At 41.8% G+C, this 16,676-nt stretch overlaps 1 protein-coding gene across 1 annotated transcript; it reads right to left on the reverse strand.

Moving 5' to 3' along the window:
* Positions 1–50: 50 nt before the first annotated feature.
* vsig10 (V-set and immunoglobulin domain containing 10) lies at positions 51–15,744 on the reverse strand. Its single transcript, XM_057832763.1, has 9 exons — positions 15,570–15,744; positions 15,393–15,468; positions 14,962–15,318; positions 10,951–11,238; positions 8,785–9,069; positions 8,604–8,717; positions 6,885–6,897; positions 2,154–2,293; positions 51–2,090 (listed from the first exon to the last, which is right to left on the reverse strand). Exons 2-9 carry the CDS (start codon positions 15,433–15,435, stop codon positions 2,026–2,028), a joined length of 1,305 nt encoding a protein of 434 aa, XP_057688746.1. The 5' UTR covers positions 15,436–15,468; positions 15,570–15,744; the 3' UTR covers positions 51–2,025.
* Positions 15,745–16,676: the final 932 nt, after the last annotated feature.

The following is a 16,676-nucleotide window of genomic DNA, read 5'->3' on the forward strand; positions in this document are numbered from 1 at the left end:
GGTACATGTGAAATAATGAAGGCATGAATTCATTTAACGATGTTTTGATAAAAATGCTTTATTTCTTTATCGTCAGAGAATAGAAAATGTATTCAGAAAAAATAAGACGTCATATAAGCAGAATAAATAACCACCTTGTTTTTTTTTTTCTCTTAAAATATTCTTCACCTTAGAAATGAATGAGAAAGGAAAAATGGATAGAAATAAATTGAAAATGTCTTTGCATTTTAACTGAAATCTTCAAATATATTTATAACAAATTGGAGAGTAAGAACAAATGCAATCATTATACCAATACAGATTTTTTTAATATGAATAAATAATTTCATTCAAAACTATTATCAAAACCAGTGGACAGCCAGGACCGTCTATGAACTGGAACTGATGCAGCGAAGATATAAAAATGATGGGTGACTCATTACAATTGCATTGAGGGGGTAAAAAAACAACAACAAAAATGTTTTAACAACCGATAGGCAGGATGCGTTTGTATCAAGGGCGTAGGTTTGGTCTCAACATTGGTAGGAATGATATAACAGCATAATCTGCATGTACACTTTTTGCTGGAGACGGGACGTTAATAAAACCAAACAGATTGGGTGAACGTGTGCTCAATTTCTCGCCAATATGACCCTAATTAATTGTTAGGCTAAATGATCAAGGCAAAATAAATCTGTAATGACTGATTGAAAACTTCCAGAATAAATGTCTGGATGTTATTAGCAAGTTTTAATGGTAATATATCAACATTCACAATAAATACAAACTTGTTAATAATCTCTTAACTATCCAGGAATGCAAAAAAGAAACACGTGTCTTAAGACCACTCAACAATTTCCGTCTAAATAAATAAGTTAAATATAATAGCGTACTGCACGAATGCTATTTTTAGACCGCAAGGCTGCGTGACGTCACCACTGTAAACTGGAAGGGGGTCAACATAGAGGTGCGCTCGCATACAACCCACTACTGCTTGTTTTCTGCCGATAATCTTTTAAAAAAGAACAAGCGAGTAAACACTGCTGCTATGGAACTTGTACAAACATCTAGACATTACGACATATGAAGGATGTTTTCTTCATATGTTTGCCGAAACCAAAGACTCAGGGGGGGGCGTAAGAATGGATAAACTTGGAGGGACAGCGAGAACCAAAAGTGGTATTTGCCATGTGGCTTTTTTTTTTGCCATGTGCTAAAATCCATTTTGGTTCGACTTGTACAACCAACCAACCAACATGCTATCCACATTAAAATATGAAATCCTACAAATGTTTGGGTGGTTTTAGTTAAAGCAGACCGTTTTTTCATCTGTGTGATTTTGACAAAGATCAGATCACATTTGATGGGGGTTTTATGCAGAAATGTGAGAAATTCAAAAAGGTTCAGATACTTTCTCATACCACTGTATATGGATCAATATTAGTTAATCATGGCACGACATTCCCTTTAACGCGCAACCCAACAACTACTACTGCGCCTTATAATGCAGTGTGTTCTATATATGAAAACAGTTTTAAAATAGGCCTTTCATTGAAGGTGCGGAAAATACGGTAAATGCAAGTCATCAGCCAATCAAACATGTGTTTGGGAGGGAAAAAAATTGCACATTCAGCAAATGAAAATAATCCACTTAAAAATGGTAGGGTCAATTCTATTTCTATTCTTACAACATATGGGAAGAATCTAAATTACCTATATGAATGAACTTATTATATAATGCAAATAAGGTTGCTTAAAAGTTGGTGGGGACAATTTGAGCATCCTGAAACGATGTTATGTCCCTGCCGTCCCTTTGCAAACCTACGTCCTCGGCTTGTATGCCTTGAAGTGTTTAACAGCTGTCCGCATTTTAATGTCAACTTGAAAACTATTTGTCAAAAAGTCCTCCAGCTTGTCTGAATCTCGAAAGACGAACTACGTTGGTGTTAAGCTTCAGTATTCACAGCAACTCAGAAAACAGGTACTCCCTCCACATTCTGACTGGGAGTAAACACCTAAGGACATACAAAAAAATGCAACCGACACCTACAACGTCACCAGTTGCTGCGGCTCCTCCCTGGCACTTTGGTTCCCGGCATCCTCCTGCTCACCTGTAGGGAGTGACACCAGCATTAACAATTTCCGCCACAAGGGGTTCGGCGTAGAGGGCGTACCGGACGGGAGGCGGTGGATCTGAACCATCGCGGTAGGCCGCGCGTCCGCTATCGGAGGGAGGCGCGGAGCCGCCTGAAAGATCTGCTCTTCGTCAGAATCCACCAGACTCAGCACGTCACTTCTGTCGCTTTCCAAGGGCCTGCGGTGAAACAACCAGAACGAAGAAGTCTCATCTTGGAAATACAGCGGGTACCTCAAGATACGAAATTTGTTCCGGAGTGGTTTACATATCATGATTTTTTTTCATACCACGAACCGTGTTTTACATGTAAATCACCTAATTCGTTCTAAGCTCCACTAAAAAAACATTCATTTTGCTGCCATTTACAGTACAGGTAGTCCCAGGGTTACGACGCATTCGACTTACGCGATTTCCACTTCACGACGCAGCTTTTTTAACTTTACTTTATTAATATGAAGTGTTCGGTCCTCAATAAAGGCAAAGTTGTTCAGCTTTAGACCACAAACAAGGCAATTGTGCTTCTTGAAGCTTTTTAGTTCCTTCACTTTTGACAAATTGGAAAGCTGACACACACATATGCAGTGTTGTTAATAACGGCGTTACAATATAACGGCGTTACTAATGGCGTTATTTTTTTCAGTAATGAGTAATCTAATTAATTACTTTTCTCATCTTGGCAACGCCGTTACCGTTACTGAGGCGGGAAAGGCGTGCGTTACTATGCGTTACTAAGTTGGTTGAATAAAAAAAAGTCTGAGAGAAACGGACTCACGGGGACGAGAGCAGAGCAGGAGTGGGGAAGACGCCGTTGCAACCGTGATGCTAGATGGCTCCAATAATACCTGACTGCAGCCACAGCCGACAAACTACGCCCACATGACACGGTAGATATCATATTATCGATCTAGATGCATATGACAGACACTGCTGCATTGCCAACACGTTTTAAGGACTACATGCGTTTGTAAACAGCCGCCATCTTAAAGCAGTAGACCTCTCAGGAAGGCCCTGATGTAGAGATCCTTCCTAGCGAACCTAAGTAATTTTTTAAAATCTAAAATGCTCCTAAATCGGCAAAATCTTAACTTAAATCTATCTTTAAACGATGAAACAATTTTAAAACTTACACATGTTTAAAGTAGACAGAAGGGAACTAATGCAATAACGGGAGAAATTTTAACAACTTTAACGATTGATTAACAACTTTAAATGACTTCCACACATAGCAAAGGTTACTAGCTAGTTATCGCAATACCCTTGTGTCTAGTTAAGTGGAGGGTAAAGAATTGGGCTTGGGCCAATTGTCCCCCAAGCCCTTTAAGCTTCACATTGTGTGACCTGTTTTTTTTTTTGTTTTTTTTTTGGAGAAAAAAAAAAAAATCACTATTTACTTTGCCAAGTAACTAATTACTCTTACATTCAGGTAACTGAGTTACTAAAGCAATTACTTTTTGGGAGAAGTAATTTGTAACTGTAATTAATTACTTTTTTAAAGTAAAATTAACAACACTGCATGGCACTAAATGCGTTAGTAGACAGCCGCCATCTTAAAGCAGTAGACTTTTTAGGACGGCTCTGTTGTAGAGAACCTTCCTAGCGAACCTAAGTAACTTTTTATCTAAAATACTTCTAAATCGGCAAAATCTTGACTTGAATCTATCTTTAAATGATGAAACAGTTTTAAAACTTTCATATGTCGAAAGTAGAGAGAAGGGAACAAATGCAATAATGGGAGCAATTTTAACAACTTTTAACAGTTGATTCAGGGTAAAGGGTAAATTAGGGTAAAGAATTGGGCTCGGGCCAATTGTACCAAAAACCTTCACAAAAAACTTCACAGTGTGGCCAATGTTTTTTTTTTTTTTTTTTTTTTTGGAGGGGAAAAAAAAAAGTAATTATCACCAATTACTTTGCCAAGTAACTAATTACTCTTACATTCAGGTAACCGAGTTACTAACGCAATTACTTTTTGGGAGAAGTAATTTGTAACTATAATTAATTACTTTTTTTCAGTAAGATTAACAACACTCCACATATGTACACTTATGTTCAAAACGACACGCATTTTAACGATAAACTTGACACAAAACAACAGATGTTCAAACGTCCATCTAGTCTGATTAATATGTCAATTAGTAGAGTAAATTAGCCTAATTTGCCTAAATGCTACGAGGTATCTGTCGAGCTAGAATCAGCCTGAAATCTTTTAGTTAGAACCAGGCATTAGTGTAACTAGTTTCTAAGGCTCATTCATTCTACAGATGTTATCACATGGCTACTCGAGCTCAGAGCGAATATGGAGTGCTAAAAGACGAGCTCCCTAGGGCAGCGGTTGCTTGCCATTTTATCACGCTGTGCATCGTGTAGCATGTTGTGGTGTACATATGTCATTTGTTTGCATGTATAGTCAAACGTAGTTGTGGTGTTAGAACACCATTCCCCAGTGTGCAATAAGATTACACATGGGAGCACGGGACATTGTAATCAAGGAAGGAAATGTACTGTGCGACCGGCAGAGTGGAAAATGAAACCGTTCATTAATCGTCAGGCTTATTAAAATAGTAAGATGGACCACACGGTAGGTACATTCTTGCATTGCTGCGAGCGGGAATGATCTATTATAGGACCGACATATTATCTTTCAGTAGATGAATCATTTCTCGCAATATGAAACAAAAAAAAGCTTTAATGTAAAAAAAAAAAAAAAAAAAAAAAAATTTTTTAACTCGTAAAATAAATTTTTCATGCACCAAAGTTTTCGTATCTCGAGGTACCACTTTATAATGAAGGGATTGAGAACATCCCACTTTTTACACCAGCAGAAGCTCAGAAGATCTTGCTTACGGTACTTTTCTTGGTGAGGGCACTAACTAAAATTGCTAACTCTCCATTATTCATAGACCGATCAGAATGAAGTTTGGCAGTTACAGTGGGGCAAATAAGTATTTAGTCAACCACCAATTGTGCAAGTTCTCCTACTTGAAAAGATTACAGAGGCCTGTAATTGTTAACATGGGTAAACCTCAACCATGAGATAAAATGTGGAGAGAAAAAAACAGAAAATCACATTGTTTGATTTTTAAAGAATTTATTTCCAAATTACAGTGGAAAATAAGTATTTGGTCACCTACAAACAAGCAAGATTTCTGGCTGCCAAAGAGGTCTAACTTCTTCTAACGAGGTCTAACGAGGCACCACTCGTTACCTGTATTAATGGCACCTGTTTTAACTCATCATCGGTATAAAAGACACCTGTCCACAACCTCAGTCAGTCACACTCCAAACTCCACTATGGCCAAGACCAAAGAGCTGTCGAAGGACACCAGAGACAAAATTGTACACCTGCACCAGGCTGGGAAGACTGAATCTGCAATAGGTAAAACGCTTGGTGTAAACAAATCAGCCGTGGGAGCAATTATTAGAAAATGGAAGACATACAAAACCACTGATAATTTCCCTCGATCTGGGGCTCCATGCAAGATCTCACACCGTGGCGTCAAAATAATAACAAGAACGGTGATCAAAAATCCCAGAACCACACGGGGGGGACATAGTGAATGACCTACAGAGAGCTGGGACCACAGTAACAAAGGCTACAATCAGTAACACAATGCGCCGCCAGGGACTCAAATTCTGCACTGCCAGACGTGTCCCCCTGCTGAGGCCAGTACACGTCCAGGCCCGTCTACGGTTCGTTAGAGAGCATTTGGATGATCCAGAAGAGGACTGGGAGAATGATTTATGGTCAGATGAAACCAAAATAGAACTTTTTGGTAGAAACACAGGTTCTCGTGTTTGGAAGAAAAAGAATACAGAATTGCATCCAAAGAACACCGTACCCACTGTGAAGCATGGGGTTGGAACCATAATGCTTTGGGGCCGTTTTTCTGCAAAGGGACTAGGACAACTGATCTGCGTAAAGGAAAGAATGAATGGGCCACGTATCGAGAGATTTTGAGTGAATATCTCCCTCCGTCAGAAAGGACATTGAAGATGAGACGTGGCTGGGTCTTTCAGCGTGACAATGATCCCAAACACACAGCCAGGGCAACAAAGGAGTGGCTTCGTAAGAAGCATTTCAAGGTCTTGGAGTGGCCTAGCCAGTCTCCAGAGCTCAACCCCATAGAAAATCTGTGGAGGGAGTTGAAAGTCCGTGTTGCCCAACGACAGCCCCAAAACATCACTGCTCTAGAGGAGATCTGCATGGAGGAATGGGCTGAAATACCAGCAACAGTGTGTGAAAAGCTTGTGAAGAGTTACAGAAAATGTTTGGCCTTCGTTATTGCCAAGAAAGGGTACACAACAAAGTATTGAGATGAACTTTTCGTATTGACCAAATACTTATTGTCCACCATGATTTGCAATTAAATTCTTAAAAAAAAAAAAAAAAAAAAAATCAAACAATGTGATTTTCTGGGTTTTTTTCCACATTCTGTCTCTCATTTACCCATGTTGACAATTACAGGCCTCTCTAATATTTTCAAGTGGGAGAACTTGCACAATTAGTGACTAAATACTTATTTGCCCCACTGTATATTCTAAAGCTGTGTACGGATCTATCCTCTGAGCCCAATTCCAAATTTTTGATATCAGGACTGATTGATCACATTAAATAATCGCGGACTTATGTTTGCCTGTTGGTTCAGAGTTAGCCAGTTTCCATTGTAATCGACGCCATTCCCCCAAATAACTACACTTGAAAATATCATTGTTGCCCTGCCGTGTTTTTCCTGATGAATGGTCTCGGTATTGGCGGCAGATGACTCACCCGAAAGGTCCTCCTGCAACAAAACATCACAAAAGGAATGTCACAAATGATGCGTTCTAATTCCTACGAAATATTAAATACTCATTTGAGAAGTTGAAGGGGGTGTGTCAATAAAAGTATATTCTTGGGATGTTGTGTAAACTCAGTATTGACAAGGATGTGGCTTCAAACAGTAGGGGTGCACCAAATCAGTCAGGATGTGATGTGTGGCTTAATAATTTGACTTATCAGGTGGGACTTTGGCAGCAATATACATTCATGAAAGTTTGACAAACTCAAAACGAGAACAACCCAAGGGTGGATCAGTTGATACAAATCACTGTTGTATCCAGAGAAGGATTATTTGACCCTTGGTACATATCTAGCGAATCCAGAGAAGAGTCATCTGACTAATAAGCATTATCTTTTGTGAGCATTGAGGTCCTCATTAGTCATTTGTATTCACACTAGCAAAACCACGGGATTTTTGGGGGGCAACAAAGCAAACCCAGAAAGTGGTGAGAAGACCGTTTCAAAACTCGCCACGCTGGATTGCTACAATTAGCATCTTGAATATTTGCAAATGCAGGGCTAGCTTGGCTTTGTCAAACAATCGACCACTCAAACAGACCATCAAGTTGACAACCTTTTAACATATTCCCGTGTAGTAACTGCCTGGGTGTGAAACGGTGCTAGTCACAAAAGCAGCAGTTTGCCCAACCCTGCTTTATATACAAGATACAGTGTAACTAATTTTTCAGACAGAGAGTGATTGAGACAATTGTTTTCATGTCAGACACCTTTTCCTCAATAAATTATCAGCAAAAAAGAAAAAACATTTTTTTGATATCTTCCTATCATTTTGTCAAATCGTATGAGTCAATCAAACTGAGCAGTTACTCATCATTATTCATTCAGGTGAATAGTTTAATGGTTTGAAAGTTGGTTTGTCAAGGCACAAACAGCATCTCTGAATTGAGGGGGAAGGTTACGACACCACCTCTCATCCACATACAATGCAGCATTGGACAGCAATGGGAAAGTCAAATGATATCACAAATGCATGCATAGCAAAAAATGTCTGAATATCTGATAAAGTGCAGGGAACCTCACCTCAGAAAACAAAAGAAAAATTGCAACAAAATGGAGCCTTGTCGATGAAAGAAAGCACCAAACTATCGGGTATCGGGGTCTTCTGACTACTTTCTGGGCTTGCTTTATAGCCCCCAAAAAACCTCTGGACTTCCAGTGTTAAAACAGTGCCATGACTAAACATTGTGTGGGATAATATTGCTTAGGTAGTATCCGAGGTGCTTCGTTAAGGTTAGAAAAAAATATGACAAGACAGGATTCAGCCACGATTGTAACAATCAGTAATGCTTGTGAATTTATCCTATTTCATATCAATTTCCCTGCTGAGCTGTCAATCTTGTGGTTGACCTCTCCCGCTCCATTGCTGAGGGATTTTACGGTACTCATTTTGACCGAAGACTTGGAAGTATAGCTAAAAATTGTTTTTGTCGGGAGTGCAGAGACTCCATGGTGCTATGTCACAGAAATCCTTTTTGGGGACGTACCCAGTCATTTGTTAGGTAAGTGTGTACATGGCTTAAAAAATTGAAAAGAATTTTAGAAGTATTTGTCTTTGTACATTTTACAATCATATTAAAAGTAACTCCCTTCCAGTGCATCACACAATGAAAAAATGTCATACATAAAGTGGGGGTGTAAAGCAGTTACCCAGGCAGATGCGATGTCTGTTCGCAAAAAGCAGCTTCGCCACAACGGCGGAAAGGCCCACAATGAGCGTGGCGATAAAGACGCCGACGATAGCGCCCGTGTAGTCGGTCGACGCTGCGGAGACGAGCACGGCGACACGTCAGAACTCAATGGCGATTTGACCGGTCGGTCGGCGACTCACCCCTGATGCTGAGGTACACCTCCGTCTGCCGCAGGGCGAGCGGGTTCTCACTCTGGCAAAAGTAGTCACCCTCGTCGTCCCAGCCGACGTTGACGATTGTCAGACTGTAGGCGGCCCCGTCCTGGCTTAGTGCGTACTTGGCGCCGGGAGCCAGCGGCGCCCCTCTCGGTGCTCGGCTCCAGGTTGTGTTGGCGGGCGGCGCAGAAGAAGCTTCAGTGCAGACAAGTGTCACGTTGCTGCCTTTCTGGGCCCAAACCAGCGGGGAAACTTCGGGATGTGGCATCGCTGCAGCATTGGTATACACATGTGCCATTAGCCGCTGAAGGGAATAGTTACCTTTCTCGCACACACCATATAATTGTTTGCATTAGTCTAACACATTCATTATAGTAAAGCATTTAACCATAGTTTAAAGAAACAAGCTCCAAGCCCTTTGACACAGTAAAGTGGACTAGCTTATCGGCCCTCGCCTGATAGGCGAAGGAAAAAAGCGTCATCAGTGCTCCGGTAGGGGTCAGGACGCTCCTGCCCTACCAACAACTTGATAGCGCGGGCACCTTGGACGTCAAGACCTGCGTCGGTCACCGTTGCAACCACGTCCCAGCCACTAAGGATGCCGCACGAACTCGACCGCCCAAACCTGCCACAGAGGGATCATCCCAAGACAACACCCAGCCACGCCTTCAGCCCAGCCCACTCCACCGCAGCTTTCAAAAGGACTGAAGACTATGCGGCCGTTGTTTTGCTGACCCTGGATCCAGCATTGTTTCTCCGTCGTCTGTTTTTGCCTTGTTTTTGACCATTGTCGACGAATAAATTGTCAACCTGTTTTCGGTGAGCCTTCTTTAAACTTTTGGACCATGGAGTCAGTACAAAGGGTTAACACCGGCGTGAACGCGCGGGATATTGGCCCCTCCCGGCCGACTTGCAGGAGCACTGCCAGCGGAACACCATTTTGTTTGGCTGTCGCCGTTTCCGCGGCTTGGCCGGGGGGCCGAATTCCTTCACCGCTCTAACAGTTTGGAAGAAACTGACAGACGAGCAAATATTGTAGCATCTACCTGGACAACGCCAACTTCTTGAGGATTTTCCAACGGTGTTATTTGCAACCGGAAGCACGGAGCACTACTAATATCAGCCGTACCCAACAGCAACAAAATGATAACAACACAGCGACTGTTTAAGCGGATGCTCGCCAGCGCTGTTTTTGGCATCCCTTTAATTTTTGTCGTAGTCTAAGTCTTTTGGACATCACGTACTGTGTGTTAAAAAAGTTGTCATTGAGTAACTGTCAACGTTAGCACTAGCCTAATGCTAATGCAATGCTAACGCTACGAGTCACATTAGTGTGTCAAGATCCCTCAGCACGGACCTTTAAAGGCTAAAGCAACATTGTATATTCTCTCTTGCAAAGATAAGAAAAACAAACCTTACTGTGTGTTCATGTTGCAAAAAAGAACAAGCTTAGAGAAGAGAGGAGAGGACACCGGTGAGTTGGCGGTCTGGGGGTGCAGCACGTCACAACCAACCAGACTGCTACGATGCAGGGTAACTACACATAAAATGTCACACATTGTGAACATGCGACAGAAACTGTGGCACTTTCGTCAAGTTAGACGAAAACTGCCATTTGTTTCGTTATGTTTTAGTCATCCGAGATACATTTTTAGCTTGTTATCGTCTCGTCATTGTCATGATAAAATTGTTCATCGACGACATATTTTCGTTATAGTCATCGTTGACGAAAACAACACTGATGCGCGCTTCGCTAAAGTTAAAGAAACACTTTGCCAACTTTTCAGTTTGGTCGATTTTAGCAGCACCGGTGGACAAAAGCAGTAGTGTTTTGCCTTAAGGACGACTGCATTTCCCATGAAGACCAGCGCACACCTGTACAGTGTCGTAAAATCATCAATGAATTAAAAATCAATCACCTACAGATGGATGAAACAACATTTCTGTTTCCAGCAGCTGTGTGATGGACGAATAGAAATAAGGTAATGAATCTAGTTGTGGCTAAACAATAGCATATGACGGTTGAGGAAGGTCGAAAAGTTACCTAGTGTTGCTTTAATGCTAATGAAAATCCTAGGCTAACTTATGTATGTGAAGTATGGACAGTGGGGAAATGAATGTAAACCGTATGCCACGGGATGGTCGCCTTACCGAGCGTAAGAGAACAAGTGCGTTTCTGTCCGGTGGTGAGCTTCAAGTGTTGGGCAACACATCTGAGCGTGTGCCCTTTAGCCAGGAGAGAGCGATTTAGCGACACCTGCAGGACTGATGCCACCTCCGAGGCCAGCACGAAGCCTCCGCTCTCATGGTTCGCGTCCTGGACCTGGCTCCAGATCAGCATGGGGTCTGGATAGCATCCGGGCCAAGAGCAGCTGAAGCGCATCTCCGCGGAGTCCGCCTCCAGATGCCATGAGCACTCAGGGTGGCGGGCTGGAACGTCTGTGTCCGAAAAACAATAAGTGGACTTTGAATCAAAATTGAAATCTTCTCATTTAACACATACATATCTTAGGCGAGGTTCATACTGCAGGTTTTAATGCACGAAAGTGTTTTTCTGACAGGACTGAGACATTATCTTGACGGTCGCATAGAGGTGGACAGTTTCAAATCCGATCAGGGTCACTTCCGTATGTAGTTTAAATCCAATCTGGGCCAGAATATGTTGGTGTTCAAACATCCATCTTGTCTGATCAATATGCAAATTTAGTAGATTAAATTAGCCTAATTTGCCTGACAAAAGTCCACTATCTTAAATGCTACGAATCGCTCACACATAACTCCACAAACTGTAGCCCTAAACGTCATTACAAATGCATACAAACATATTAGCTGAAACAACTTACAGCCTTATGTGGGCCAAACCAGAGCGCAGCTGTGCTTTATTCATGTCAGATGAGTCTGAAAGGCGAAAATCCAGCCATGTCCAACACTGCTACCAGAGCAGGGGTGGGCAAACCGGTCCTCGAGGGCCGCAGTGGGTCCTGGTCTTTGTTCCAACTGATTCAGCACACACAGTATAACCAATGAGGTTTCAGTGGAAACAAGGAGCACCTGACTGCAATCAACTGATTGCACTTGTAAGAAACCAGATTGGTGAAAGGCTGTCCTCATGATGGGTATGAACAAAAACCCGCACCCACTGCGGCCCTTTGTGGAATTAATTGCCCACCCCTGTACCAGAGGGTAGTGTGTCCTCCATCATTAAACAAAATACTTTGCGACTTTTTGCCAAGGTTGTTATTTTGATTTTTTTTTAAAGGGTTGATTACGATTTATGCCATTCAGCAATAAAATTAACTTACAAGAATATAATAAGTTGACAATGAGCGTTTTTTGTTTCCCATCATTCTTGAGGGGAAATCTAAATCAAGCTGCTTAGGCAATACTTTTCGTCAAGATCGTCATCCATTGAATGTGGTACGCCCGCCGGTGTCGTGCCAATGTGGTTACCCCAGTCAAAAATTGTATCCCCTGGGCGGAGCCATATGGAGGTAGATTTCCGTCTTTATTATTCAATCAAAAAAAAGATGTTTCAATAAAAAAGAAAAAAAATTCTTCAATCAAAATATTTTCAACCAAAAAAAAAAAGTCGCTTCAATCAAAATAAAAATGTGTTTGAATGCAAAAACAAATTTGAAACAAAAAAAACCCAAACAAAAAATGCATGTGAAAACTATTTTTCTTTGATTCATTTAATTTTTTTTTTTTTTTAATTGAAGTCTGGTTTTTGTTTTTTTTTAATTGAAGAAACTTTTTTGATTGAAGTAATGTTGATTTGTGTTTGGGCCACATTTTGACTAGAACATTTTTGTCTTCATTATTCAATCAAAAAAAAAAAAAAAAAGCTTCAAAAATATATATTTTCAAAAAGAAAAATCACTTCTATCTAAAAAGAAAAATTTTAACCATAGAAAAAGTTTTTGAATGCGAAAAAATATGTCAGATTGAAAAATTTGCATTTGAACACAATTTTTCATTGAAAAAGTTTTCTTTGAGGCAATCCTTTTTGTGTTTGGGCCATATTATGGGGGTAGGACATTTGTGTCTCATTCAATCTCCAAAAAAGTTGCTTCAGTCAAAAAATATATATATTTTCAATCAAAGAAAAAAATCATTTGAAAAATAAAATTGCCCTCACCTAATATTTGTTTTCAAAATTATATGCAAAGCAAATGACTGTCTAAGGTGCTAGTCACATGATCTGTTCGAAAAATAATTTTGACCCATGTTAAAAGTATATTTTTTGTTCATTTCCTTAATTTTTGTTGGAGTTTTATTGCTTTCCAACTTTTATATACAGTAGGGAGAACAAGTATTTGATACACTGCCGATTTTGCTGGTTTTCCCACTTGCAAAGCATATAGAGGTCTGTAATTTGTATCATAAGTTCGCTTCAACTGTGAGGGACGGAATCTAATACAAAAAAACAGAAAATCACGTTGTATGATTTTTAAATAATAAATTTGCATTTAATTGCATGAAATAAGTATTTGATCCATCACAAAAATCGAACTTAATATTTGGTACAGAAACCTTTGTTTGCTATTACAGATACCAAACGTTTCCTGTAGTCCTTGACAAGGTTTGCACACACACTGCAGCAGGGATTTTGGCCCACTCCTCCATGTAGATCTTCTCCAGAGCCTTCAGGTTTCGGGGCTGCTGCCGGGCAACACGGACTTTCAGCTCCCTCCATAGATTTTCTACCGGGTTCAGATCTGGTGACTGGCTAGGCCACTCCAGGACCTTGAGATGCTTCTTACGGAGCCACTCTTTAGTTGCCTTGGCTGTGTGCTTTGAGTCGTTGTCATGCTGGAAGACCCAGCCACGACCCATCTTCAGGGCTCTCACTGAAGGAAGGAGGTTGTCAGCCAAGATCTGGCGATACGTAGCCCCATCCATCCTCCCCTCAATACGGTGCAGTCGTCCTGTACCCTTGGCAGAGAAGCAGCCCCAAAAAAATGATGTTTCCTCCTCCATGTTGCACAGTTGGGATGGTGTTCTTGGGGTTGTACTCATCCTTCTTTTTCCTCCAAACACGACGAGCCGAGTTTAGACCAAAAAGTTCCTTTTTGGTCTCATCCGACCACATGACCTTCTCCCATTGCTCCTCTGGATCATCCAGATGGTCAGTGGCAAACTTTAGACGTGTCTGGACATGCACTGGCTTCAGCAGCCGGACCTTGCGTGCGCTGTAGGATTTTAATCCATGACGGCGTAATGTGTTTCCGATGGTTTTCTTCGAGACTGTGGTTCCAGCTCTCTTCAGGTCAATGACCAGGTCCTGCCGTGTAGTTCTGGGCTGATACCTCACCTTCCTCATGATTAGTGATGCCCCACGAGGTGAGATCTTGCATGGAGCCCCAGAACGAAGCAGATTGACCGTCAACTTGAACTTCTTCCATTTTCTAATAATCGCTCCAACAGTTGTTACCTTCTCACCCAGTTGCTTGCTTATTTTCCTGTAGCCCATCCCAGCCTTGTGCTGGTCTATTATTTTATCCCTGATGTCCTTGCACAGCTCTTTGGAACAGGAGGGGTTCTTAAAAAAGAACTTAGAGCCGAAATATTTTCTAGTTGGGAATGTATCAAATACTTATTTCATGCAGTTAAATACAAATTTATTATTTAAAAATTATACGATGTGATTTTCTGGATTTTTGTATTAGATTCCGTCCCTCACAGTTGAAGAGAACTTATGATACAAATTACAGACCTCTTTTTTTTTTTTTGATTGTCGCCATTTTAGAAATCACACAGGGTAATGTTGCTTAGAGTGCTGCTCTTAATGTTTTTCAACGTTTCGTGAGAATAGGACGAGTTTCTGTGGAAAAGATAGTTGTAGATATCAGGGTAGCAGATGTCAGGCAGAGAGGGCGAAGACAGCGGGTCGAAAAATATCGATTTAGGCATCAAATATGGATAGACTGAAGCTTTTCCACATAACGCCTTTTATGCAACGCATCCAATGAGTTTACCGAGTCTGAAAGCACTGGGGCTTCCATGAATTGCTCTATAAACTGATTGAAACCATTGAGAATAGGGCTAAAGAGAGACGGACAATATGGCGGCCGGATACAGCGACACGTCATTCTGTGACGTCGGTGAGTAGGGTCTATTGTGATGGTATATAAATTAATATACTGTAAAGTATTAACTTACTGGCCACCTGCAGTACAACACGTGCTCGCCACGTCATGCTCCCCGGAAGTGTGGCTTCACACAGGTACACGCCCTCGTCTCCTCCAGCCACGGTTTGGAACTTCAAACTGCCGTCCTCCAAAATGACCAGCCGCCTCTGGCCGCCGTCACCTTCGCCCGACACCGCCTCCGAAGCGCGCAACTCTCCCAGCTCGCTTCCGTCTTTCAGCCAGCGCGTCCGGGACGGCCTCACGGAATCCTTCGAGTAACACGGCAGTATGACGATATCACCGGGCGCGGCCGTGACGGCGGTGGACTCGGACGGCGAGCCCGGCTCTGACGTGGTCGACACCGGCGAGTCGGACGCCCAAACAGCGACTGTAACAAACATGACCGGGCAGTGGGAAAGTATTCCCGCGCGTACCTGTTCCAGTACACCGCCCGATACTCACCTGTAGCGAACACACACACGGCCACCAGCGTCCTCCTCTTCATTTCCTCACGCTCTTCATGTCCCGAGCTCCAACTCTTGAGGGGAAACAAAAAAAGAGCCGAAAAAATGTTCCCCTCGCTCTACCAGTTTGACCAGTTCACGTACGCGGCTGAGGGAGCGGCCATATTGGTGTCACCTGTACTGGCCCCTCCTCCTGTGTGACGGCGGCTCTTCACTAGAATTCGAGGCTACTTATTTTCAGAGGTGCGTAGTAACGCATTACATTTACTCCGTTACATTTGAGTACCCTTTGGAGAAAATACTTTTACTTGAGTAGATTTGCGAGGAAGAAACGCTACCTTGGGCTACACAATTTTCCTCGAATGCAGTGGCTCTACCAGTTTCGCCAATAACACGTCGCAACACTAATCACATGACACCATAATCGGATATCACAATACAGTCATTTGATCACAAAGACACAAGCTTGCAGTCGTAAATCCTATGCTTATGACGACAGGTTTGATCGCATGGTATCTTTAAAGTGCCTGCGACAGCATAAAAAAAAAATCTTTAATAGCATTTTCATGTGAATTAGAATCGTATTTTGAGGCGATTCAACTATATACAACAATTTGGCAAAGCACAGATGATGAGAAATGAGTTTTTTAATCTGCCGTTTAACCACGCCTGTCATTATAGCGCTCTTGCGTCCCCAGCTGGACGTCGGCAGGGTCACGATTTCATCTGATTTAGAATTCAACCCATAGAGAGGGAAGGTTCAGAACAACGAAAATACAACATAAAGCGGCAAAATGTCATCATTGTTTCAATCTATTCCAATATTTTTACAAGATATTATTTTAAAGTTTTTTCCCAATTGCTAAATAAATAGCATGGTTATGACAAATACCAATCTAGTGCTACATGGAATATGAAATATTAAAAATGCATTTATTCAGTACAACAGGGCAGAACTACTGCATAAGGGTCAAAACTGTTGACTTCTTACACCTCTTGAACGGTATTTTATGCCACCGGAGTTAGTCCGGTTTTAGTCATTTCTCTGCCTCGGCTTTGGAGACGGAGGAAAGAGCATCAACAAAGCAGGAGGCGTGACAGCTAGCTGACATGCTAAACCGAACCGAGCGGCTTTTCCAAGTCTTATTTACGCCTTTCGAAAACGAAAAAGCACACTAAACTGCCTCGGATCATATCACACGGGGGTGGGGTTGACTGTCTTCACCGACAACTTGCGGCAAGCAAGTTACAGCTCGTCGTGCAGGAGTGCTCGTTGAGGGGG

The sequence above is a fragment of the Corythoichthys intestinalis genome, chromosome 3, assembly GCF_030265065.1.
Source record: "Corythoichthys intestinalis isolate RoL2023-P3 chromosome 3, ASM3026506v1, whole genome shotgun sequence".
NCBI classification, from domain to species: Eukaryota; Metazoa; Chordata; class Actinopteri; order Syngnathiformes; family Syngnathidae; genus Corythoichthys; species Corythoichthys intestinalis.

Excerpts from the sequence above, each read along its gene's own strand:
- vsig10 (XM_057832763.1), bottom strand. The coding sequence starts at position 15,435 with ATGAAGAGGAGGACGCTGGTGGCCGTGTGTGTGTTCGCTACAG. Across the intron at positions 8,718-8,784 it reads GGTGTACCTCAGCATCAGGG|CGTCGACCGACTACACGGGC; the intron begins GTGAGTCGCCGA and ends TCGTCTCCGCAG. Across the intron at positions 2,091-2,153 it reads GATCCACCGCCTCCCGTCCG|GTGAGCAGGAGGATGCCGGG; the intron begins GTACGCCCTCTA and ends CACTCCCTACAG.